The sequence below is a fragment of the Ochotona curzoniae genome, unplaced genomic scaffold (genome assembly GCF_017591425.1).
Source record: "Ochotona curzoniae isolate NIBS_2020 unplaced genomic scaffold, NIBS_Ocur_1.0 contig_4612, whole genome shotgun sequence".
Classification (NCBI taxonomy): Eukaryota; Metazoa; Chordata; class Mammalia; order Lagomorpha; family Ochotonidae; genus Ochotona; species Ochotona curzoniae.
This window is the reverse complement of record NW_024466343.1, coordinates 14,316,777-14,342,103: the sequence shown is the minus strand read 5'-3', so window position 1 is coordinate 14,342,103 and position 25,327 is coordinate 14,316,777. Positions and strand designations below refer to the sequence as shown.

The 25,327-nt window shown below is 40.5% G+C and overlaps 1 protein-coding gene across 1 annotated transcript in view; it reads right to left on the bottom strand.

Moving 5' to 3' along the window:
* DNAI3 (dynein axonemal intermediate chain 3) overlaps positions 1 to 20,236 on the bottom strand; it is a 66,782-nt gene extending 46,546 nt beyond the window's left edge. Inside the window, exons 1-8 of the mRNA XM_040987239.1 lie at positions 20,124 to 20,236; positions 11,892 to 11,984; positions 11,488 to 11,526; positions 7,796 to 7,977; positions 7,146 to 7,250; positions 5,564 to 5,713; positions 4,307 to 4,506; positions 1,365 to 1,481 (exon numbers count right to left, since the gene is read on the bottom strand). Of these exons, the coding sequence (XP_040843173.1) occupies positions 1,365 to 1,481; positions 4,307 to 4,506; positions 5,564 to 5,713; positions 7,146 to 7,250; positions 7,796 to 7,977; positions 11,488 to 11,526; positions 11,892 to 11,970 (872 nt within the window). The 5' untranslated portion in view covers positions 11,971 to 11,984; positions 20,124 to 20,236. The remainder of the gene's footprint in view (positions 1 to 1,364; positions 1,482 to 4,306; positions 4,507 to 5,563; positions 5,714 to 7,145; positions 7,251 to 7,795; positions 7,978 to 11,487; positions 11,527 to 11,891; positions 11,985 to 20,123) is intronic.
* Between the last annotated feature and the right edge of the window lie 5,091 nt (positions 20,237 to 25,327).

The window sequence follows — 25,327 nt, the reverse complement described above, 5'->3', positions numbered from 1 at the left end:
ACCAAGCTAATAGCTTAACTGGCAGATGTGTCCCCCACTGGCTCCACTTCCCTGAACCCTGATGTCTGCTTAAAGAGACTCGATCAAACTCTGCCTGTTTTTCATGATCCCAGGGTTCTGTGCCCAGTCCGGTCCTATTGTAGAAGGCATACTGTGAAGTATTCTTGCTTTGAGAGTGGAATCAACACAGAAATTAGGGATAGCAGTGACACATCCAAAAGGTATGTCTTAATTTGGGTTCTCCTTTGCAAAGATATTTTTGTGAATACTATTAGGATAATTCAAAAGTCAAAAGATCCTTTTTACACCTTTTCATCATACCCACAATTCCTCATCCTCACCATCTGATGATGATCAATTAAGATGAGAGGTGGGGCCCAGCAGTGTGGCCTAGCGGCTAAAGTCCTTGCCTTGCACGCCCGGGATCCCATACGGGCGCCGGTTCTAATCCCGGCAGCCCCGCTTCCCATCCAGCTCCCTGCCTGTGGCCTGGGAAAGCAGTTGAGGATGGCCCAAAGCCTTGGGACCCTGTATCCATGTGGGAGACCCAGAAGAAGTTCCTGGCTCCTGGCTTCGGATTGGCACAGCATTGGCCGTTGCGCTCACTTGGGGAGTGAATCATTGGATGGAAGCTCTTCCTCTCTGTCTCTCCTCCTCTCTGTATATCTGACTTTCCAATAAATAAGTAAATCTTTAAAAAAAAAAAAACAAAGATGAGAGGTGAATGAGAAGTGAAGGAAAGGACTTAAGTAAAACAAACTATGATGAATACAAATATAGGATTAGTATGCCTAAGCTGAAGATTTAAAGTGCTAAGAGCTCCCAAAATCTTTAATTTTTTGAGCACCGACATGATGCCACAGGGGGAAAATATTTATACTCTGCAACTTCATTTCATGATTATTTTAATAAAAAAGTTATTAAAAATATTGTATAGAATTTCCTTTTGGCCATATGTAAAAGGTATAGAGAAAACGTAAGTGAATTATGTGTTTATACTGGGCTCCTTGCATAAGGGAGCCCATTATGAATATGTAAATATCCCCAAATTCCAAAAGACTAGAAATCAAAAATGTTTCTGGTTCCAAGCATTTTCAACAAGGAAGACTCAATCTGCAATTGTTCATTTGCAATTGGGGAAAGATTGTCACTGAACCAATTATTCTCAATGGTGTGGCCCTAGCTTGCAAGGTCTAGGATGTTGTTCAGTAAGTGAAAGGAAACAAATGCTCAGACTCTACGGAATATCAGTTCATATTAACTCTCTGAATACCATCTACAGAAGTGATGACTAGGATTTACTATGATAGCTAAATATACACATTTTTATGCTTTATTTAAAATATTAATATAGAATCATTTACCTTACGGACACATTGTTAAGAAAATCAATCAAAGACTTTGATTGTCCAAATGTCTCTTTTTCCTCTTCTGAGAACTCTCTTGCATGATATTGTGTAGCAGCATTTTTGGGGTATGTCCTAGTATTTTAAAAAGTGAACATCTAGATTAGATAAAAGAAAAGCAAGTATAGATCATGAAAAGTCAAAAGATTGTCTCTGTGGCAGTTATTTTAACATCTTACTTAATACTTGAAATCCCATGCATTGGATTTTTTGTTTATTTCAGACAACTGAAACTGACTACCATTCAAAGTTTGCATATACAGTTTTAAAATGTAATCAATATAATAAAACTTTCATTTTCATTTAGAAAACATCTGAAACTTACGGAAAGTTATAGGAAGATATAATCAACTATCATATACCTTTCATGCAGATTCATCAGTGCTAACATACTGAGAAGTTTAGCAATCTTTATTTCTTTAAGTCAGTGCTCCATCAAATCCACCCTATCCTTTTAGGGAACATCTGGCAATATCTGGAAACATTTTTGATTTCCACAATTGGGAAGTGTCACAGATGTCTAATGGGTGGAGCCCATCGATGCTGTTAAATGCCCTGTAAAGTAGCCCTTCCACATCAGTGAAGAATTCAGCCTAAAATATCAGTCATGTCATGATTGAAAAACCCTGCTCTAAATACACAAAACTGGGAATAAGTCACACTCAGCTGAGTAAGGGCAGCTTGGCCTTGGCAGGAGATCGTTCTCCACCCAGTCTTGACTTCATCCCTCTCCTCCTCCTTTCCCTTCTCCTTTCCTTCTTTCCCTTCATTTTATAAATACGCTCCTAGGAGTTGAGGTTGTGGCAGTAAACAGAAGCTCAGGAGGGATGACAACAATTCAGCAAGATATGAAGAGGGCTTGGTTCAAAGTAATACCACTGGATATAATTTGAAGATAGACCCCAACAAAACCCAAGGTGTTTGGTCTATCTAATTAGAAGAATATCATCATCTTTTACTGATGATATTCAGGTGTGGAGGTAGAAATAAAGTAGTTGGCTTGGCACATTAAATTTGAAATACTATGAGAATCTAACCGAGTGATGAATAAATGACAATAGAGTTTACTAGAGGGATCCAAGTTGAAAGTGCAGGTTTGGGAGTCACAAGCAAATGACTGAGAAGTAATACCACAAGACTGGATCAATTCATGCAGCAAGTAAGTATAATTAAAGATTAGAAGTATCTGGCTTTGGGGATCCTCAAATGCTTGGAATTGAGGAGGCTCTGGTAAAAGAAACTGAGAAGGAGCTGGAGGTGAGTTAGGAAGTAAATGTTGTCCATCAATTAAGTGAAAATAATGTTTCAAGGAGGAAAGCTGGTCAGTCCTGCCAAGAAGTGAAGTAAGAGAAGGTCTGAAAAATTGACCACTGGGTTATGCAATCAGACCAGAGAAAGTCTTTGGTGACCTTGTTAAGACTGTTCAGAGAAAGGCTCCAGACAGAATAGTGGAAGGGAAAGTGAAGCTGGGCAATGTGGCTAACTGCTTTGAGATGTTTCATCGTAAAGAGGTGGAGCTACAGGGGTCAATACAGTGGAGTTTTATTTGTTGTAATAGTAGGGTCCTTACATGTCTCCTTTCCACTCCTTCCTCTTAGTTTACTGTTGCCAGCTCATTTTGACATCGATCACATTTTACCTGCTTTAATTAACACAGGCTTTTATTTGGCCAATCATCTCTGCTCCTGATTTTCTCTTCCTAGCCCTGTACTCTATATACTACCTGGCTCATTCAATTTTTACAGCTTTCTCATCATCCTTCTCCCTTACTTCAGAACTTGCCAAAGTTCCCTGCTGTCCACCTCAGAAAAGCCACTTCCCTGTTACTTCCTCCACTCGCCCAGGCTGTTCTCTTTGTGGTCCCATGCAAACCTCCCACTTCCTTGAATTGTTTAGGCCATGTAAGAAATTTGTGCTGCTTTCCCTTTCTCTATGTCTCAAAATCCTACTTAAAATGTGTGGCTTTTCTTCTGCAAACTTAAAATTATTTCAAAATTAAAATATTTTAAAAGTTCTTTAAAAAGCATATTTTAATATGTCTTTACATTTATATAACATTCAAATCTTGGTCAAGTCCACAGAGTGAAATTCCATCAGCAATCCACTTCACATCATTTTCTTCACTGGACCAATTTTAATGAAGAGCTGGTCCTCTGAAAATGACATGGTTCCCAGACAAGAAAAAAAATGAGTACAGTCCAGGTCATTAGCCCATGATGAAGACTCTTCTGAGCTCCACTGCGGATGAGACGAGGGAGTGATCGATTCTACCTCTAGGTGTATGTGTGTTTTCTGGTACCTCACTGGATAAAGTGGGATTTCTCCAGGTGGATGAGGCAGAGAGAGGATCTTTGGAGAAAAACAGTATAGTCAATGGGAGACATGAAGGTTCTCTGGGACCTGGGAGCAGCTCATAGCAGAGAAGGTTCATTTAGGAACAGGGGGTGATGAGGTTGGAGAAGGATCTTATTTGCCATCTTGAGGGCTCTGAATGGATGTGTTTCTGAAAGCGATGGAAAGCTAAGAGAAAATGTAGGCAATGCAATATTGCAGTTCAATTTGATATGTAAGAATGAGTATTCTGTGTTGGCTCAGAGCAGTTAGGTGGCAATGGCGATAGCCCAGGTGAGAGATGACATGCCCTGTAATTACTAAGAGTGCTACTGTCCCACTTCACTGAGATCACAGTCTTACAAACCTGTATCTCATTTTCTTGTTCAGATTTCTAAAGGCATCATTGAATGCACTTAGGTCTTTGAGCAGAATTACTCTCTGAAGAGCTATGCCATCATTGTCAATCCAGTCCTACTTATTATAAAAAGCTCTTTAAAATAATCACGAGAGTTGTTAGCTTTTGCTGTAATCAGCTGTGTAAACACATAAGTCCTTCACATACTTACCACCTGGTCTGAGTACTTGTGTCTTTGATATAGGGGACTGCTTGCATACCAACATCTTTCTCAAGTTGTGTGAGGGTGAAATTCTTATCTGGGTAGGCCGTACATTCAATGTAGGCATCTTTAACACTGGAAGCATTCTGGTCACTGAATGAAACTGGTGCACCAAATTGACGTCGTTTACGTGAAATCATGTACGTGATCTACGACACACGGAAGCAACAAAGGGTAACGAAGTGCAGGAGACAGACAGATATATAGGAGGGCAATGTCAGCGCTCTATTCTTATGGACTCTTTGCCAAGTTTTTGTGTTCCCCTCAGTCTGCGCACACAGGCCACACCTGCTGCCTCTCTTTAGAAAGCTGCTCTAGGCCTCACACAGGTACAAAGAATCAGTAATGACTGACAGTTTATGTCTTGACCAGTGATGGCCTGCAGCAAGCACACAGGTCATTTCCTTGGGTTTGGTCAGGGACAGCTCAGTTGTGATTTACCCTGTAGGGTGGCTTTACTGGCTTCAGGCAGAAGCCCTAATTCTGTAGAAATTTTGTCAGATTGCACCTCCAAGAGCATGCTCCATGTCCCTGTCTGTGGTGCTTCATGATCTCTTCTTAGCCCTTTTTGTAATACATCATCTCTCACACACAAATCCTCCTCTCAGGAGTTGCTTTGGGAAGAAACATTGGTGGTTTTGCTTCTCAGGGTTGTTGCCATCACCAAGTGACATAAGCTGGCTGGCTTCAGACAGCAGGAATTCCTTCTCTCAGAGCTGTGGGATGGAGGTGTTGGAGGATGTTTCCTCTGGAGGGATTGGAGGGAGAGTCTGCTTGATTTTCTCCTAGCTCCAGGTTGGGGCCAGCAACCCCTGGCCTTCCTTGGCAGACACAATCCCTTTGATATCTGCCTCCTTCACAGGCACTCTCCCTGTGTCTCTCTCAGACACCTTCCTGTAATGAAATGAACTGTGGGTCCATCTTACTCTCAAATGACTTCTTTTTTTTTTCTGCTCACACCTGCAAAAACTTCATTTCCAAATAGGTTCACGTTCTAGGGCTTAGGAGAACTATGGGTTATGATTTCAATATACGTTTTCAGGAGTGACAAGATTCAACCCATTAATCCCTCAAACAATGACAGTCTTCTATAAAAAACAAAACCAAAAACATCTTCGTCACACACATACAAACATAACAGACTTCTGAGAAATAAAAGCTTAGTTACAGGGAAGTATTAATGGGAATCATAGTTAAACTGCTGACCCGCTTTGTAGATTCCTTAACTGATTCTTCCTCAATTTCTTTTTCACTGCCCAAAGAAACCCAAGGTTTAGAGACAGGTGGTTTATAAACATATATGTCTTCAGGAACAAGTTCTTTCAATTCTTCCTGTTCTTCAGGTACTTCTGGAAACTAAAAAAAATAAACAGCATTCTGAAAACTTTGGCCAAATTTAGGTTATAGCCTCATACTTGCATTTTGCAACAACTTTCATTCTTACATAAATTAATCAAGTACTTCTATTTGTACTTTTTATTAGTTCATTAGCAGTAAACTAAGCCCCAAAAAAGGAGGAATAAAGGATGAATAAAGAGGTATAAAGGATATAGAAAGAAGAAAAAAGAGACATAAATGGAAGAGGAAAACAGGAAAGATTAACACTAAGGAAAAAGGATTTTCTGAACATCTATATGAATAAGGAATGTTAAACTTGGGATAAAACATAGAACAATTTTCTCTGACTTAATGAAATATCCTTTAATAAGAGGATAAGCACAAATATATGATATTTATTAAATGTTTTTTAAAACCAACATGTCTATATGTGTTTATGTGTGTTTTTATGTATTCACTGTTGCTTTATATATAATAATGAAAAAATGGCTGTATTAAACCAGGGAGGGTCAGTAAGGGGATGGATTGATGACAGTGCAGAAGAATCATAAATAAAATCCCATAAGACAGTTTTAATGAACAGTTTACATATACATCATAGCTAGATGTGTCAAAATTTATGAAACCAATGATTTGATAATTCAATGAAAAACAAACTTTGAGAATAATCTGTATGAAATGATATAATTTCTATGTCAATTATGAACTAATAGAACTGCTTTAGAATAATGACCCCTTCCAGGGAGGAGCAAAGAAACAGGACTTAAGGAGCTTTCTATAGATTTAAATCTTCTGTAGATTTAAAAATATTTATTTCTATATAATAAAACACTAGAAAGTGGAAAAAACAACCACCAAAGTAAGACTGAAAATGTTAAGCCAAAATATAAGATTATTTTTAACTACAGACTATAGATATTTTAAAATAGCACAACTTTCCTGCATTTCCCTTGATTACTGGACAAACATGCAAAGCAACCCATCTCTCCTGATCTCCCAAACAACCTGACCACATGAGAACGTCAGAGAGGAGAGTGAGGCTCATCAGTCTGTTGAGTTTTTCTCCATCATTTTATCCCACTGATCCTCACGGCAGCCCTGAAAAAGCATGTCACGGGTGCCACTGTTTTTGCTGATAAGAAGCCGGGTGACTGAACTAAAGACAAGGAGAAAGCGAGAAGGCAGGCAGAGAATTGGCTGAGTGCCATGGGACTCGAGACCTGCTTCCTCTTTCCCAGGACCAATGAAGCACAAGTGAGTAGAGTACGCACTACCCCGAGATGTTTGTCTTAGTTTACCCCACATTCACTGCTCACCTACCATAGGGGCCAGAACCTGATCTGGGTCCCAGGAAACATAGTTGAAAAGAATAATACCAAGGTTAGGGGTCCCCCACAGGTTTTTGGTCCTTCCGACAAAGCACAGATGGCAAGGGCTGGGGTTCGCTTACATTTAAATAGTTTTCTTTGCCTTCTTCAGTGCCAATAAGGTAAAAATTAAGTCCATATTTGAAGTCTTTGTCATAAACGAGCAGCATCTCATTACCAGGATATTCCTACAAGAATATAATTCAAAGAGAAGGTAAATGTTCAAGGGTCATTCAATTTACATAGCATTGACACAAAACAAACATTTCTCGAATCCACCAACACAAAAGAGAACCATAGAGTCCATCCATGATTGACAACAAAAGATTGCAAAAATTCTTTGAAAAGCTCTTAAAAACACAAGGTATTCAGAGAAATTTACCATTTGTAACTCTAAAAGGCAAAATGACATATTTTGGTAGGGGTGGGGGTTGGGGTTGTCAACAAATCAGAGCCAAAAGTAAACAGTTAAAGCAATATAAGAAAAGCATAGTATATTCCTCCTCTCATAAAAACTGGGAAAAGATGAGCTTTTCTGGGCATGGGTGAAGATGACTGGTCACTGCTGCAGCTTTGCTTTCCACAGAGGATCACTACAAAGGATTCTGGGGCAAGTGTGGGCATGTCAGCATTATCTGAAGTAATAATGGAGAATAGCAGATTTGAAACTCTTCAAGTCAGCTTTTTAGGTGCCAGGAACTTCTTCTCATAGGTCAGAGGATGCAGTTCTTACCCGCACAAGTTTCTTGACTGGGTGGAAGTCAGACACAGCAGCTCTGTTCTGCAAGTCCTCCAAAATGTCTTCCTTTTTGATCAGCTTATAAGGTGTTTCCTCGGTGACATCTTCATCTATTCTGCAGTTAAATATTTCCTGGGTTTTGGTAGTCAATACTAAAGGATAAATTTCCGGATGACCTAGGAAAGTCAAAGTAGAGTTTGGACATTAGATATAACCACTTCAAAGGTATGCACCAGGGAATTTGTTTTCTTGTAATAATTCTTTTGAATCAAAAGTCATTATTCTCATATTTAAAATACTTCATCACAAAAATGCCAAAAGAAGGAAATATCAATGGCATCTAAGACTATCCCTTGAGAAGAACACTTCAATATTTTCCTCTAGTTTCTCTATATATACTTATATATACTCCATATACTCTAAACCCTGCTTTTACTGCTGATATTTATGTCCTAAGTCTTTCAATTTGGCAACAAACAATCTTTCTACAATATCCTTTTATTTTCACTTAATTCTGTAGCATGACTTCAAACCATGTCCATCCTCGTAAGCAAAAAACAAAAATTTTTACCATTTCTTGTCAATTATTATAAACAACCCTGCGAACAGATATTCCACTTATACAGTTTTCTTATCTTTACAATTATTATATTGGGGTAGACTTTAACATTGTAATTGTAACAGTGTAAATGTAACTGTTGATTCATATTGCACCAGACCCCAAAAACCAGTAAGTGGAGATGGTAGGAAAGAACAGAGAGCCTTCTGACATCCAAGAAACTGGAAAGACGTGACTAAGATTGTTCCATGTTGCCCAGCAAATACACACTCCAAATTCTATGTGGCTGATATTTTTTTTCACAGAAATCTTTCTACCACAGAGATTGGGTTCCTTCAAGGCATAGGATCCAACAATCTGCTTTCCACAAGTCAGGTAGACCTGCAGACTGTGTCTAGCCAGGGTTAGCAATCTATAACAACTGCAGGTAGTTGGAAGCCAATACACCACACAAGATACTGCCAATCTTCACGCTCTGCAGCACAATGGCCAAACCAGACAAAGCAAAGCCTGATGTATCTGGCCACTTCCTACAGTCTCTCTTGAAATGCTATTGTTTAGGCTTCAAGGCACACACTAAGGACAGCATCCCAGGTGACAGCAAAGAGGCTTTGGTGGTTGATAAACATGGGTTTGGCCGAGCCTTGGGCAGAGTGGGGCATTGGTTGAGATGAGAATAGTGTTGGAGCAGAGGAGGTAGCCACTGGGACTTCCGAAGCTGGCTAACTTCAGGACCATCTGTCGTAAGGACTTTTGCTGTGGAGGTGTGGGGACACGAGGCCAGCACAGGCCTCAGGCATAGCCATGTATGTGAATGACAGGCATGTTAAATATAGTAATGTCTGTGGAATACTGGTTCTAATTAGCCTCACAACAACCTTCTGAGGTGGTTACTGTAACTGTTTCCATTTTTAGTGGAACAAACCCCAGTCCATGTGGTTCATGCAACATGTCCAGACTAGTGGGCAGGAATTGGAGCTGGGGTCCACCCCTGGGTCTGAACTCTGCTTAGTAAGTGAACACAGAGGAGCCCGACTACACATGATCAGAGCAGGATCAGAGTGACACTGCACAGTAGGCAGAGAAGGGCATTTATTCCCCTTACAGTCTGAGGGAGCAGACCCCAAAGGTAGGCTGCCAGCTGTAAACAGTTCATGGCGTGGGTCTTATTATGTGCACAAGACAGAGGGTTACACAACACAAATAACAGGTTGTCATTCCTTGCCCTGCATGTTGAAACAATCAATTAACCCCATATATTGTATCTGAACTTAAAAAATGTTGTTACTATCTAGCTTGCACTCAAAAGTTTTATTAGATGTAAACTGCAAAAAAATAAAATGTAAAATTTGATACATATATTTATCATTCAAGATAAGAAACAAACACATCCATAAGCCACAAAGTTTCCTCTTGTCCCCTTCCTCCCAGCATGCTCCATCAACCCAGAGGAAATCACTGCTCTACTTCAGGTCAACATGGACTAGTTTGCTTTTTCTGGGGAATGTTTAGATGCTGTTAATGGTATTTGCCCATTTTATTATTTTGAGAATAATCCATGTTGCTGCACATAGTAACAGTTCATTTTTTTAAACTGCTCACTAGAATTCCATAAAACAAAAAAATTAATATTACCAAGAATGCTTCTTAAATTCTCAATATTTTTAGAAGATTTATGGTTTTGGGTATTGTGCCTACGAAACTCTAGACTAACCACGGGTCACAGATATTTTCCGCTGCAAAATGTTTTAAAATAAAATTTTATTTTATAATTAGCTGTTTTAAGCTACTTTTTGTGTTGCATGGTACGGATTGATGTTCATATTTTTGCACATAAATATCCAATTGTTCCAATTTCATTTGTTGAAAATTCCATCTTTTTTCACTGAATTGCATTTGCACTTATGAAAACCAATTGACCATATATATGTGTGTGGGCCTATTTTTGGTCTCAATTCTCATTCATGGATCTAGGTTTCTGTAATACTATTTTATACTCAAAACAGCTAACATGAAGCACCTTCTGACAGTTTTATGTAAGGAAATGTGCATGTACTATCCAATTTGACGTCCACAACAATCTTATGAGGTAGGCATCTATCTTGTTTTCCAGAGGAAGAGGCAGAGTCAGAGGTGAAGTCATTTGTGGCTGTAGTTCTTAAGTGACAGAATTATCATTTGAATCCTATCTATCCAGCTCCAGTGTCTATGTTATTAACCACTGTGGTTAGAGAATGATAACGTCCACAGAGAGGTCCATGTGCTGATCCTGGATCCATGAGGAGATCCCCTTCTGACAGCAAGTTTGCAGATGTGACTGAGAGTTTTAGATGGGGAGATGACTTGGATCCTGAGTAGTGTGGTAATAAGGGGTTTTGGGAGAGGAGGTGCAAAGATCAAAGCTAAGGAAGAAGTTCTGACAAGGAAATAAGAAAGCAAAAGGGGAGAAAAAGGAGCAGACAGCACTGCTGGCTTTGAAGATAGAGGAAGGTGCCACAGTCGATAAAATCAGGTGGCCTCTAGAAGCTGGCAAAGGCTGAAAGCATTGGAACAGCCAGCTCTGCTGTTGGTTTGTGTGCTGGATCCCTCCTCAGGGCTGGTCTGAGTTCTGGCTGCACTGCTTTCAATCCAGCTCTCTGCTAATGAGGCTGAGAAGGCAATGAAAGACAGTCCAAGCGCATGCACAAGCTCCTCCTACCACACTGGGGGACCTGGAAAGAGTTCCAGGTTTCGTCCAGCCCTGGCTGTTGTGGCCATTTGGAATGTGAACCAGCCAATGGAAGATTTCTCTCTTTTATTCTGCATTTCAAATAAATAGACATTTAAAACTAAATTATCTTTTCTACTTATTTTAAATCCTTTCTTTAAAATTTGTCTTTTCATTTTCTATATGACACTATGTAATTTTAACCATTGTGCATTTTTGATTAATCATTTCAATTTGTAGTGTTCTTGCTTAGTTAATTGTATATATTTTTTGTTTTTAAAATTGTTTCTGTTATTTTTCTTTTTAAAATTTTTTTTTGTTATTTTTCATGATATGGTTTTGCAGGTATAGGGATTAAAATATTACAATATTACTACTGTAGTACTAGGGATATAACTACTAAATTGTGCCTCTACTTACCCATGCTCTCCATATTCACTGGTTCCTCTTCTTCATGAACTAGAATATAATAAATTAATATCAAATTTATATTTTGAATCAATTATATACATTAGTATACTATAATCCGTAAATAAACTTCAATATACAAAACACAAATGCAAATGTGCAATGAAGCATTAAACTATCTCAGGGAAAACTAAACAGGTCATATATAAACAAGTGACTTTCTCACAGTTATTTGCCAGTCATGGGTGTGCTACATCATTCATTTTGTGGTGTTTACCACACTGAAATGAATCAAAAGTATAAAGCTCATCTAGTTAATATATTTAAGATATTTTATTTGATACATGAAATCATGATTATTTTGACTGCAAGTATTGGGCTAAAAAAATCCCACTGAATGAAGAAAATCATCTTACCCGTTAAGATTTGTTTGCGTCGTTTGCCCTGTAACTTTTTTTTGCCACCTGGGCTCTTCTGTGGAGATTTGGGAGCCATGGTTTTGACTTAGGCTGTATAAAGAGGTAAAACATCATTAGGAAATTCTGGTTCATGGTTCTGAATAGTAAGCATCATCACTCAGTAAACAGAAGATTATACATTTACAGTAGAATGAGTCTCAGGGCAGGGGGTTGGGGGAGCCATTCAGCTGAGGCATGAGCTGGTGACCTGCCAGGATGTCAAGCTTTCAAAGCCCCTGTCGGAGAAGCACAATAGAGACTGCTGGCTCTCTCAATGCAGGTCCTGCTCAAAGCCTTTGCTCTCTGATATCCTGTGCTGGGCTCCTAAACAGGTGCTTACCATCCACAGAATTTTTACAGTAATATATTTGCTGTGTTAATATCTTAACATGTGAAGCTGTAACCTGTAAGGTTTTATTTGTGCTGTCAGAAAATGTTGTTGAAAAGTATCCATTGGAATTCCTTATTAGTTTTGAGTATGTATGTATGTATGCAGAACACTGGTCAAAGCCATCACCACGACCTCAAATGTTTGTCATCTCCAATGGGGTCATTCTTTGACCCATGTCATTAAATGGTATAACAACAAGTTTTAAAAACAGGTTCTTTTCTTAAGCAGCTGGATGACCCTGGGCAAATAACCAACCTTCTCTAAATTTCTGTTCATCTGTTTCATGGGTTGAGAATAAAATCAACTTCACAATGTGGTTGTCTTATGAAATTATACCACATAATTCAAAATTCAAAATAAAAATATATTCAAAAAAAAAAAAAAAACCAATGTGGTTGTGAGGACTTCCTGAAACAAAGCTTCATCATGAGCAACTTATCTCAGAACTGCTTTGCCTCACTTAAATTAACAATGAGTGAATATTATTTTGTAGGCCAAGCTCAAAAGAGCATGAGCTTCATACTAGCTCCCCTAATCACAAGATCTTGACCAAATAGGTATGGATGTCTACTGGTTTGCATATAGAAGTTTTCCCTTTCAAATTGTTTTCATATATATTGCTTTACAATGGTAGATGTGTTTACAAAGGTGACAAGCTTGCCTTGTGACAACCACAGTTTGAAGCATTTTAAAAATATACTTCTAAGTTAATTACAAACATACTTTATTATTTTTGTTACCTTCATCCCTTTTTGTGATGAGAATGCAAATTCCCAAAGCAGCCAAGAGACTTTGCTGGAGACAAGAGGGTGGGAATGCCGGGATGGGGCTGGGGGCTGCAGGTCATTCTAGCTCCAGGGCTACATTGTCAACCTCAGGATGAGACAGGCCCTCTGATCTCTTTGATAACTGTCCTCTTGTTTAATTCAAAATGTAGCTACTTAAAAAAAAATAATTGTTTGGACTCTGGGTATGAGAATACTTCAAAGAGTTTGTGGAAATGGACTAAACATATGCTTATTTTGATGCAAAACTATTTGAAATCCATATTTCAGTAAAAGGCATATTATGAAAAACTGTCAGATTTTTTTTTCTTTTCTGCAGGAAAATAACACTCTCTTTTCTTTTAACTCTGTTTTTCCTTGAATCTTTGGAAGTGCCCTGTGGTTTGTACTATAGTAGGTGCTAGTTTTGCTGATGACACAGATTTGCACCTAAGAGAAAGGAAGGGATGAAGGGCGACTACAGTAAAGTCTGCATGAGGAATGGAAAGCCTGGGATTATTATTTAGAGAAATGGGCATACTGTGGGAGGAGCAGATCAGGAGTGCAATTTGGGACATCTGAAGTCACATCTTAAGCCTGACTGTAAACGCTGTGAGATGGGGATTGTGTTTTCTGCACCATTGTGGCAATTCTTGTGATTATTCTGTTAATCTGTCTATGATTTATCAGTCAGACCTCTTACAGCTTGCATACCACTTATTTCATGGGCTTTTGCCGAGTGACCCGTGGAATAAGTGGCACGCAAGCTGTAATAGTATTCCCTTGCTGCTGTCACAAACGGAAACTTAAAACAACTTAATACAGCTTTACTGTCTTCCATCTCTGTAATTCAGAAGTCTGACTTGGGTCTCACTGTGCTGGCATTAAGCAGTCAGTGTGGTTATTATGTTATTTTTTTCTGGAGGTTTCTGGAGCTTCCTGGAGCTCTAAGGGAGAAGTTGCCCCCACCTTTCCCAGTTTCTAGGGACCATTAACATTTTTTTAGTTCAAGTTCCCTTCCTGTAAATTTACAGCCGGCAAGAATGGCTTACCTTCTTCTACACAGGATGATCTGGTCTGCTTTCCTCTTTCACTTTCAGATGTACATGTGACTACAGTAGGCCTACCAAATGATCCAGGATCATCTTAGTCTTTTTGTTATTTATTTGAAAGGCTGAGTCTTTATCTTTTTCTCACACACAAACACACACACACAGGAGTACAGAAAGAAAGAAAGAGAGAGAGAGAGAGAGAGAGAGAGAGAGAGAATATGAAGAGAGAATAAATATATCTGCTGATTTACTCCCCAGATATTGATATTAGCTGGTGTTGGGTCACTCCAAAGCCAGGGGCCTCAATTTACATGCAGGTCCACCCAACACGAGTGGCAGGGACCCAAGTACATAGACCATCTTCTACTACTTTTCCAGGTGCATTAACAGAAAACTGGACAGGAAGCAGAGTAGCCAGTCTAGCCTGGCATTCTAATAAGAGACGCAGGAGTCTCACCTGGCAACCGAAGCTGCTATAACACAACACCCAACATGAGGTGACTAGCAACCTTATTTTGGTCTGTGGCCTTAATCTCTCTCTGCCATGTACTCTAATATATTAATAGTTTCCAGGTATGTGTTGGGCTCCTTAGCATTTTGCTTGAATATAAGTATTCATTTAATACAACTATCCCTCAAACCAGTCCAAGTAAATATGCACCTAGATCTTTTTCAAATACTGCTATTAAATTATCTGTGAATAATTTTGTAGACTTTGATTTTCTTTTATTTTATTTTTACTTATTTTAAAATTATTATCATCATTCTATGATATGACTTTCTGATTTTCAAGGGAATTAAAGACAGTTTTCCAATAGTAAGTTAGGGGACCAAACTAGAACACACAGAGGGTATATGCTGCTTTACCAGCTCCTCTACTTTCACAATTACTAATTAACTCTGATTCGAAATTATTGACTATTGACTGAGGGCAAAAAAAGACCTGATTGCCTCATGGGCCTTTACAGGTTCTAAGCTCTCTTAATTAGAAAGCATAACATCTAAGTTGCTAAGCATCACAGGTAGAAAAATTCATTAGTGGAGATCAGATGGGATAACATCCAAGGAAATGATTACTTTGAGACTAGCCACCTTATACTGTATTAGTGTTTGAGGCAAAGCTTTTTAATTTATCTTAGTAATTTCAAATAATAAACCCTACTAACATAATGTATAGAAAACACAACACTTTAATGTTATGGAGGCATCTAAAGCAAACAAATAATGTAATCTCCATGATTTCAATAAATAAAGTTATTCAAGTTGCACTTTTCAATTTCTACTTTTCTTTTAATCCTAAAGATGTTGTCTGGCAATTATTGCTGGATCTATGAAAATTTTCACATAGTGAATATGCTACTTTTTCCAAAATTTATTCTTTCCATTAAAATGATTTTTAAAAAATATTTATTTAAAAGGTAGAGTCAGAGAGAGATCATCTATCTTCTGGTTCACTCACCAAACAGCTGCAACAGCTGGGGTTGGGTCGAGCTGAAGCCAGGAGCAAGGACCTTCCTGAGTAAGAGTCTCAAGGACTCGGCCTTCTCCAACTTCCCTTCCAGGCACACTAGCAGGGAACTGAATGGGAAATGAAGCTTTGCATGCTGTGGCTTAACCACAGCATTGGTTAATCACATGTACCACAACATTGGTCCCTCCATTAAATTGATTTTTACAAATTGATTACTTACTTGAAAGGTAGAGAGACACAAATCTACTATCTGCTGCTTCATTCCTCAAATGTCTGCAGCAGTTGGGGCTAGGCCAGGAAGAAGTCGAGCCTGGGAACTCCATCCACATCTTCCATGTATTTAGCAGGTACCCTGATTCTTGAGCCATCACCTCCTGCTGCTGAGGTGTATCTTATCAGGAGCAGAACTGGGACTCAGACCCAGGCATTTGCATATGGGTTGCAGGCATCCCATGGGTTGGTTTAGCCACGAGGCCAAATGTCCAATTTGGCTGGCAGTTAAGACACCAGTTAAGATGCTAATTCAGACCTGGCAGGTAGTAGGTGATGGCTGAAATAGTTGGGGCCCTGCCACCTACATGGGAGATTTGTATCGTGTCTTTAGCCCAGCCTAGTCTTAGCCATTTTGACAATCTGGGACTGATAGAAACTTTCTCTCAAATAATTTTTTTCCAACAAATTGTGAAAAAAAGTAATAACATGCTACTTAAGTAAGGTTACTTTTAATGCCCATTTTTCCTGCTCCCAACTGATATCAATTCATAATTAAGAACAGAAAATATATTTCACTGGCTCCTAAGTTACAGGTTGTTAGCTTTTTTTCACAAACCCTAGACAGAGACACAAGTAAGCCACACAAGAAGTCTTTATTTCGGGAAGGGTGGCAGTGTGTGGGTAGGGAGTAAGTGAGAGCAGTGGGAGGCGGTTGGGGAGAGAGAGAAAGCAAAGCAAAGGACGAAAAGAAGAGCAGAGAGACAGAGAACAGGAGGAAAGGAGAGAGAGAGAGAACAAATGGCAGAGGCATCTTTATAGTTTCGGGGTGGGTGTGGGGAGTGCCAGCTCAGGGACTGGCAGATGCAGCAGTAAGTGGAAACCAAGGATACCTGCCTCAAGGGATTGGTGGAGCTCACAGTTTAAACCTAAAGGTCACTAAGCTTAATGAGGCAAGGGGGTCGAGATCTAGGAGGTTTATGGTAGTGCTGGGTAACCAGGTATTTAAGAGGACTGAGACCTAGAGCATTTAAGGCAGTACTGGGTAAGCAGGCATTCAAGGTGGCACTGAGTCCAAGGTGGTAGAGTCAGTCATGGGGACACTGTTTGAGACACTCCTTACACAAGTTATTCTTAATCCACTAGCTTGTGTAACAATTAATATTCAAAGCACCAGAATTGATTGCATTTCAAACAGAAATAGTGGAAGGTAGCATTTGGAAATCTTTAACTACTTCATTAAACATATTTTTCTATTAAGATCACTTATTTATTTTGTAAATTAATTCAGCCAGTCTAGAATCCTTTTGTGCCACTGATTTATGAAAGGTTACCTTTTTCTTACTTCCACATTAGCAGCAAGACATGGGAGGCTGACTGAAATGGGCATGGAAAGTTCTCTCTAAAAGAAACATTGCATGCATGGCCATTCACGCCCTGTCTCCAAACTCTCTAGATTGGTCTTGACTGTGACTTTTAATGGTGCTTCTGTTACATGGCAGGATGTACTAGTTTGTTTTCTTTTGCTACAACAAAATGCTAGCAAAGTTTAAAAAATGGAGACGTACTTAGCTCCTGGTTTTGGGGGTGCTGAAACTGAAGATCAGTAGAGTCTCTGTATAGTCTCTAGGGATGTCTTTTGCTGCTGGAGTGTGTGTGGAAGAGATCACGTGGTAGAGACAGGACACAGAGGGATTCAAGTACCTGGTTTGCTCTTTTTATAACAAATTGCTTAGGGTTCCTGAGAGAATTACATGAATTCCATCAGGGGATAATGCCCCAAGTGGCCCATCACCTTCTATTAGGCCTAGTCTCTTACAGGTTCCATCATTTCAATATCATCTTACCAGGGATCATGCTTCTGAGAATGCGTCCAAATCATAGCCAACTCACAGCAGAGGAAAATGACCATGGAAAAAGAGATGCTACTTATTATTAATGACTTCACCAATACTTATTTTTGCCTGCCTCCAAAGTCAATACTACTGTGATTTAAATAGCTGTTGGCCTCCTCCTTCACTTTATTCAGCTGTAATTCACATACCTGTTTATATGCTGCCTTTTGTTGCCTGTACCTATGTGTGATTAATTCCAGCCACGAGATCTTAATTCTGAAAAGATGCTCTCTCTTGACCTTGGATCATCCCTCCTAAGTCTTCTTCATTTAGCTGACCTTGGCTAAGTTATCACCCTCCTCTCTTTCCTAAGCGTTCACAAACTCATTATGCTTGTCTCTCATCTTTTTTCCCCTTAAGACATAGATTTAGAATAAAATTCAAGACTAATATTTTAGTTATCCAGCAAACATATCTTGAGGAACTGTTGTTTCTCAGTATATCTCTCATAGGAGTCTCATAGGTTTCAAGACTCCTGAAACCTTCACTTTTCTGACAGGAACATAAAAACACACCCCACAAGACAACCATTGCTACAATGTCTCTCCTCCTTCCTACTGAACATCCACATCTTTTCAAAATTTGATGCTTATTCATTTAAGCAGCTGTTATTCTTTCACAGCTTTCTGTGTCTCCTGAATTCTAACCCTACCATCTCTTAACGTCTGAATCAGGCCTTACAATCAAAGTTCATAAGCTACCTTGGGTAGCAAGCTCTGGGAACCCACATGGGTGTTGGCTTGTATCCCAGCAGCTCCACTTTCCATCCAGCTCCCTGCTTGTGGCCTGGGAAAGCAATGAAGGAAGGCTCAATGCTTTGGGACCCTGCACCCACATGGAGACCCTGAAGAAGTTCCTGGCTCCTGGCCTCAGATCAGCTCAGCTCAAGTAGCTGCGGCCATTTGGGGAGTGAACCAGCGGATGGAAGATCTTTGTCTCTGTCTCTCCTTCACTCCATGGATTTACCTTTTCAATAAAAATAAAAAGATCTTTTTTTTTTTTTTAAAGCACTATCTATTAGGTACTCTTGCACTATGGTCTGCAGACAAGAATTTGTAGACCAGGATAAAGTTTCAGCTCATAAGCATGGTTTTCAACACTGTTCACAGGTTCCTTCAGCAAAGCCGCCATCTGGGTTCTATGGCCGCCTCACAGGGCTACTGTCCATTCTTAAGCAATCCAGTACTTATCCCTCTCCTCATTTAGAGAATCTCCTTCCCTACCATCTCTCCAGCCCCACACCACACATGCTTCATTTTGTTTGCTTAAATCTTACTCATCTTTCAAGGTGCAACTTCAACATGACTTTCTCTCCGAAGCTTCCCATACTCTCTCACCCAAGCTAAAATGATCTTGTCCTCCCTGACAAATTCCAACCACAATGTGTATAAGTTAATTATGCCAGAACCTCTGCCAGGGCAAATGGCCTCGGACTCAGGGCTGCCTGAAAGATGGCTGTACGTTTACTCAGAAGTAGCATATATCTATGTTAGAGGAATAAATCAAATTCCTTACTTTCAGAGTTTTTCATATAATCTTTCATAATCTTTCTTATAGTTTGAGATGTTCACTTATTTTTATTTATTTGAAAGTGAACAGGAGAGAGAGAGAGGGAGGGAGACAGAGGAGAGGAGAGGGGAGAGGAGGGGAGGGGAGGGGAGGGGAGGGAGGGGAGGGGAGGGGAGAGAAGAGGGAGGGGAGGGAGGGAGGGGAGGGAGAGAGGGGAGGGAGGGGAGGGGAGGGGAGGGAGGGGAGGGGAGGAGGGGAGGGGAGGGAGGGAGGGGAGGGGAGGGGAGGGGAGGGGAGGGGAGGGGAGAGTCTTTGACCTGCCGTTCAGTCTCCCAGTGCCCACAGCAGCCAGGACTGGACTAAGCTGTAACCTGAAGCTGGAACTTCATCTGGGTTTTCCCAGGGACCCAAATACTTGAGCCATTATGTGTTGCAGCCCAGGATGCACATTAGCAGGAAGCTGGATGGGTACTGCCATTTGAGATTCAGGCTTTCAAAACAGCAGTTTACCTTACTGCCTCCACCACTTTCTTAACTATTCTGATGTCAACCCGTATTATTCTGTTTTCTGATTCCCTGTACTGATGAATAGCCAGGATAAGGTCGCTTTTCATGAATTTTTCATTCAGGACTTATTGAGCTTCAGCCATGTGCCAAGCAACGTGATAGAAATGTACAACATGTTCATTAGCAGGACACAGCGTCGGTTCTTAAACTGTCATTTCCTTAGCTGCTTTCTCACTATTTTGTCTCTTTAGGTAGGGTAGAGGCTTGGAAAGCCTTATGTTTTTTTCGTCATCTTCACGGCAACTGGCACATCGACGGCTCTGAAGGTCTTTCAGAGTGAGAAATTACTAAATTGTTCCCCACATCTTTTTTCCCATTCAATTTCCCTTACCTGATAGTGATAAACTGCAGTACCCAGGAGAAAACTCCTTCGAGAGCAGGAGAGGAGCGTCTGACACTCCTTCGGAAAAACAAAACGCTAACTGCATAAACCGCTGTTCCTCAGCGGCTGTTGCTAGGACGCATCCGTTGCTGAGAAAAAAGAGGCGAAGCCTCTGCTGAGATTGACAAAGCATTACCACCAATAGGGAGCCTGCTCCCTGAAAGTCTCTTTCTTAGAAGGCTTTTGATTGCTTGCCATGCGGTGACGTCATCCAACATGAACTTGGCGTGAGCAGCCAGCTCCCTCCGGAGGAGAGATTTTAGCAAACCGAGCGTGTTCATGGTGATGGCGTTTCCCCAGCTGACAGGTTCGGCTATTCGGTCGCACCAGGGCATCCCTACCTCCTTCCGGAGTGTGCCTGCAGACTGCTGCTCAAATCCCCTGGGGACAGTACGCCTGTCGATCGCTCTTCTAGGAACCTGCGAGGAAATCAGGTTCCACTGAGTATCGCGGGCATCCTGGGGCTGCTTATGTGTTATATTTAACGTTTGCCAAGACTGATTTTATAAGGAGCTGGACTCAGAAACTGAAGTGTGGCCTCAAGAAAAGAAGTTTGACTCCTTGTAGCACAAGAAATCTTTTTAATCTATGATAATGGTCCCTGTGGGATCCATAGAGGGAAGCTCTGAGCAGTTGCCCGTTTTCTTTATATTACAGTATATATATAATTTGTAAACTGGCAGGATTTAAGCAAGGAATTGCAATGCATTTCAGTAAATTCTCTGATTTAATGTACTACAACCAATTTAAATAAAATATAAAGAGATTTGCAGAGATTTAGAACAAATGAGAACCCATAATCTTCACTGAAGATAAGAATGATGTCATGTGCAGTGGGATCGTGTATATTCCTTCAAATTTCTGAAAAATTTATGAGTGCAAAAGTCAAGTACATTTCGCTTTTGAGAACATCATATCAATTTTCTGCCTGTAATTTCAAGTATTACCTCTGAACACTTCGGTGACTTGCATTTCTGTAGCCTCAGTCTAACCTAGCCCTTAAACACCAGTCCTGAATTTCCCCTAGTCATTTTCCATGTTCAGTTTCCTGTCTAGGTCACTGCTGTGTGTCAGATAGTCACAGCAGATATTGGATGCATGAACTATGGGAACACAGGTACCACAATTTAGCAGAAACAAATTCAATTCATCCTTCAGATGACTTTCTAGGTATGTTTCATGAAAGTTTCTTCCTCCTTTATTTCTGTCTTCAGAAATAATATCACTGTCCATCAGTTTGCAAAACTAGAAATGTGACTCCACTCCTGCTACTCACAGTGGAAATATCACTAAGTTCTGTTATTTTTCTTTTCTAAGTAGCTAAAATAATCCATCTCCACTTGGCCATCTGTTAGGGATTGAACTGAATTTGGCATCACAAACTCCTACAGACTTTGAAATCTGGAAGCCTTGAGTTAATGGCTGGTGGATTAAGGGCAGGAGAGTTTATCTAATTTAGGCCTCTGCTAGGTGGGCCTCATGGAAGTCTTTAGGTGACAGGAGGCTTATCCACAGAAACGAAGTTCTTGGAAGAGAGCTGAGTGTAGAATCCAAGTGTGCCTCTGGTGTCTTTCCTGGCTCACTATGATTCTTTCTGTGCATGTACACATTGTCAGCCTCCACTAGATAGTACTCATTCTTGAACTGTGAATCTCCAAAGTGTAAGCCAGATGGAAGACCTTTCTCTCTGCATCTTCTCCTCTCTGTTGATCTGCCTTTCCAACAAAAATAAATACATCTTTGAAAATAAAATTTAAAAAGAAAATGTTGAAAATTATTCTTAACTAAAATTGATTTAAAATTGAATAAATGCAAAGAAACTCCAGACAAGTATAGGCTGCTCATTTTATGGTTTTTCAAAGCCTCTGCCACACTACCACCCAGGTCCTGGAACCTGTGTGTCCTAGGCTGGAGCCAGAGCTCTGCTGACACAGGGCTCCTGATGGCTCCTAAATACGTCAGACCCTTTCAACAATCCTGGCTGACTCACAGCCTCCACTTCTACCACTATCCCAACCTGAATTTCCCACTTATTTCTGATTAAGACCCAACTAAATATCACCTTCTCAGTAAAGCCATACAAGCACAGATGGAATTAGTCACTCTTCCCTCTGCTTCCTCCTTATAGAAAATAACACATTGTACCACATGGCTTGTTTACATGGATGTCGCTTTAGACTCATGGCAGGAGTGATGTCTTGTTTCTTTATATATAAAGAAGCAGCCATGTAACTGACTATTTATGAAAACACATCATTTCAGAACTCTCTGGTAAAAGCCTCTTTGTACTCCTCCAAAGCTTGCTTTCTTTCTTTTTTTTTAAGTTTCTGTTTTTCAGTCAAATTTAAGGAAGTAAGGATTATAACTTGTGCTTTGAAGGAGACACCAAGCCCTTCTGTCAGCTTTTCTTCTGAGAGACACCCCAAGGGGATGCTCCTTTGAAGGAATGATTCATAAGTCACAATACAAGAGAGAAATTCAATGCTAAATGTTTAGCAATTTGTTCATGTTATGAATTTGTTACTGACCTTCTGTTTTTTCATGGAAGGAGATTAAAAAAAATGAAAGATTGCTGTTGTGACTGATAGACATGTGTTCTATGGGGAAGCTGAATTAAGTTGGCCTAAAATATCGAAATATTTAAAAATAGGTTTTAGGTAAATTAGTTGAGTGGAAATGTAGAGTCATAAGCTGAAAATTATTTTCTGATTATTCAATGGCATGTTGATAATTTTCTTTTTGGATTTGCAAAAAATAATCTAATTAGCTAAGGGGTATACTTTTACTCATTATTTTGGTGACTTTCCTATTCCTTTTATGGAAATATTATGAGTTAGCTCAGACTCTACAGGTGGAGTTCTGGAATAGATGATCGATTTTGCCATGTGCATCAGGATGCTTGGGAAGGAGCAAAGGTAGGCACCCTTGTTTGAGCCCCCTCCTGCTGTGGGTACTGTGGGTGCTCAAGGTGCTGGGGGAATCAACTAGCACCTTGTGCTTGAGGAATTAGTGAACATCTCAGAAACATACTCAGCTTCAGAAACAGGGTAACCTGACATCAGGGCCTGGCCTGGGAACAGAGCATGAGTACTGAAGGAAAAGATCAGTGTTGATAATTCTAGAAAAAAACAGAATAAAATGTCAGTAAAATTTGAATATGTACAGTACTGAAGTGTGGGAGAAAGGCATAGTTATTACTTCTGCAGAGAGCAGATTGAGTTTTGGGGGAACTAAGGAGAACCTAGGTTCATCAGGCACCTGAACCACTGGCCCTTCCCACTAGGGAAGATAGTGCCCTATAGCTGACTTGCAAGCTGTGAGAAGTTGATCTCCCCAGGTAGGCTGATGCATGGGCTCAGGAGAAACACTGGGACTCTGTGGTAGCAGGGCAGATTCCTCCGTGAGCATAAGGCTCCACTCCCTATACGAAGGAACAGCTGGTGGTGGGGGAGTCTTTGTAATGGTGGGGATGGCCCTACAATATAAGCAGACATCAGGAACGAGAGAGCCAGTTTTGCAGGTGCAATGGTGACTACCAATGGCACTGCAGATTTTTCTTTCTTAACTGGAAACATTCAAACAATACTGTACTTAAAACAAGAGTTGAAGTCTAAGTTTGCCACTTTATTGGCAAGTGGCATCAGGCAAGCTAATAAACTCTGTAAATCTCATTCTTATCTGCAAAAATTGAGCTGATAACACTTTCCCCGAGCCAAGTTGGGCAAGGATTGAGAGTGACAACATAGCTGTCATAAAATTTAGTATCTTCATGATATTCAGTTGACATAGTGCATTGAAAACAGTTTGTCAGCTCAGATTTCTACAGGAAGATTTTTCATATAGCAAGAGAACAATAAGTTCATTCTTTCCTCAATCAAGTATGATCTAATTTTTTAAAAACTATATGAGGGTACAAATTATGATATTCAACCACAAGGCAGTACTCCTATCCTTAAACTGAGCCAGCTTCAATATCTAAATTTTGAGGAGTTTGGTATATTCCTCCAAAGTTTCCCAGTTTGTGATACCTTGTGTAAGAAGTTATTTCCAAGACTGGTGCTGTGGTATAGTAGATGAAACTACTGCCTGTGATGCTGGCATCCCATATGGATGCCAATTTGAATTATTGTTGCTCTACTTTCAATCCATCTTCCTGCTAATTGCCTGGGAAAGCAGCAAAGGATGGCCCAAGTTATTGAACCTCTCTGCCCATGTGGGAGGCCTGAAAAAGCTCCTGGCTTTGGTCTGGCCCAGCCTTGGCTGTTACAGCCATTTGGGGAATGAAGCAGTGGATAAAAGATCTCTGCCTATCCTTCTCTCTATAATTCTAATTTGTATGTCTATTCACCTAAGAAAAAGTGAGTATTAGCATGAAGGAAGACCAAATTATTAGACTGTTTAGAATGTCCACAGATTTGGCTAAGAGCAGACCTAGTTGGGGAGCTAAGGAGATACATCTGCTGCGCTTTAGTTCCCACCAGTGACCACAATAGGGATGGACTGGGCTGAACATGATAACATCTCTCAGCATTTTGTGGGCTGGGTCTAGGGATGTGCCAGACTGGGCTAGGTTCCAGCACCTACTGGAGCTTGAGAGAGACAGAGTAGGTGTGGGGTGGGCTGAGCTAGGTCATGGCACTTGAAGATACACATAAGAACTAGGTCTGGGGGTGGGCCAGGAAGTGGTAGGGTAGGGTTGTAGTCCCTACCAGTGAGAGCAGGAACAGGTGTGGGCTGGTCTGGCAAGGTTGCAGCAGCCACCATTTAATGTTGGGATTGGACCTGGTCCAGTCATGCTGAGCCAAACACATATAAGTGTGCATAATGTCTGCAACTGGGAGCTGGTCTGATAGAGAAGCTTGGGGAACTGCCCCATTAAGATGCAGCCCTGGCTGGCGAGGGCAAAAACTGAGGCTGGAAAAAGTCCAGTCCAGCCAGACTACAGTACCCATCAGCATATGAGTCAGGTTTGGGGGCGGGCTGGATTGGGTTAGTCTTCAACATCTGCTGGCAGGTGCAAGAGTCAGGATGGGGTACAGGCCAGATCAGGCTGACACCCAAGACCTTCCAATTCATATTAAGGCCAGAACTGAGGGCTGGCTAGGCTGGGCTAGGCTGCAGCACCTCCTAGCATGAGCTGGAACTGGGGGCAG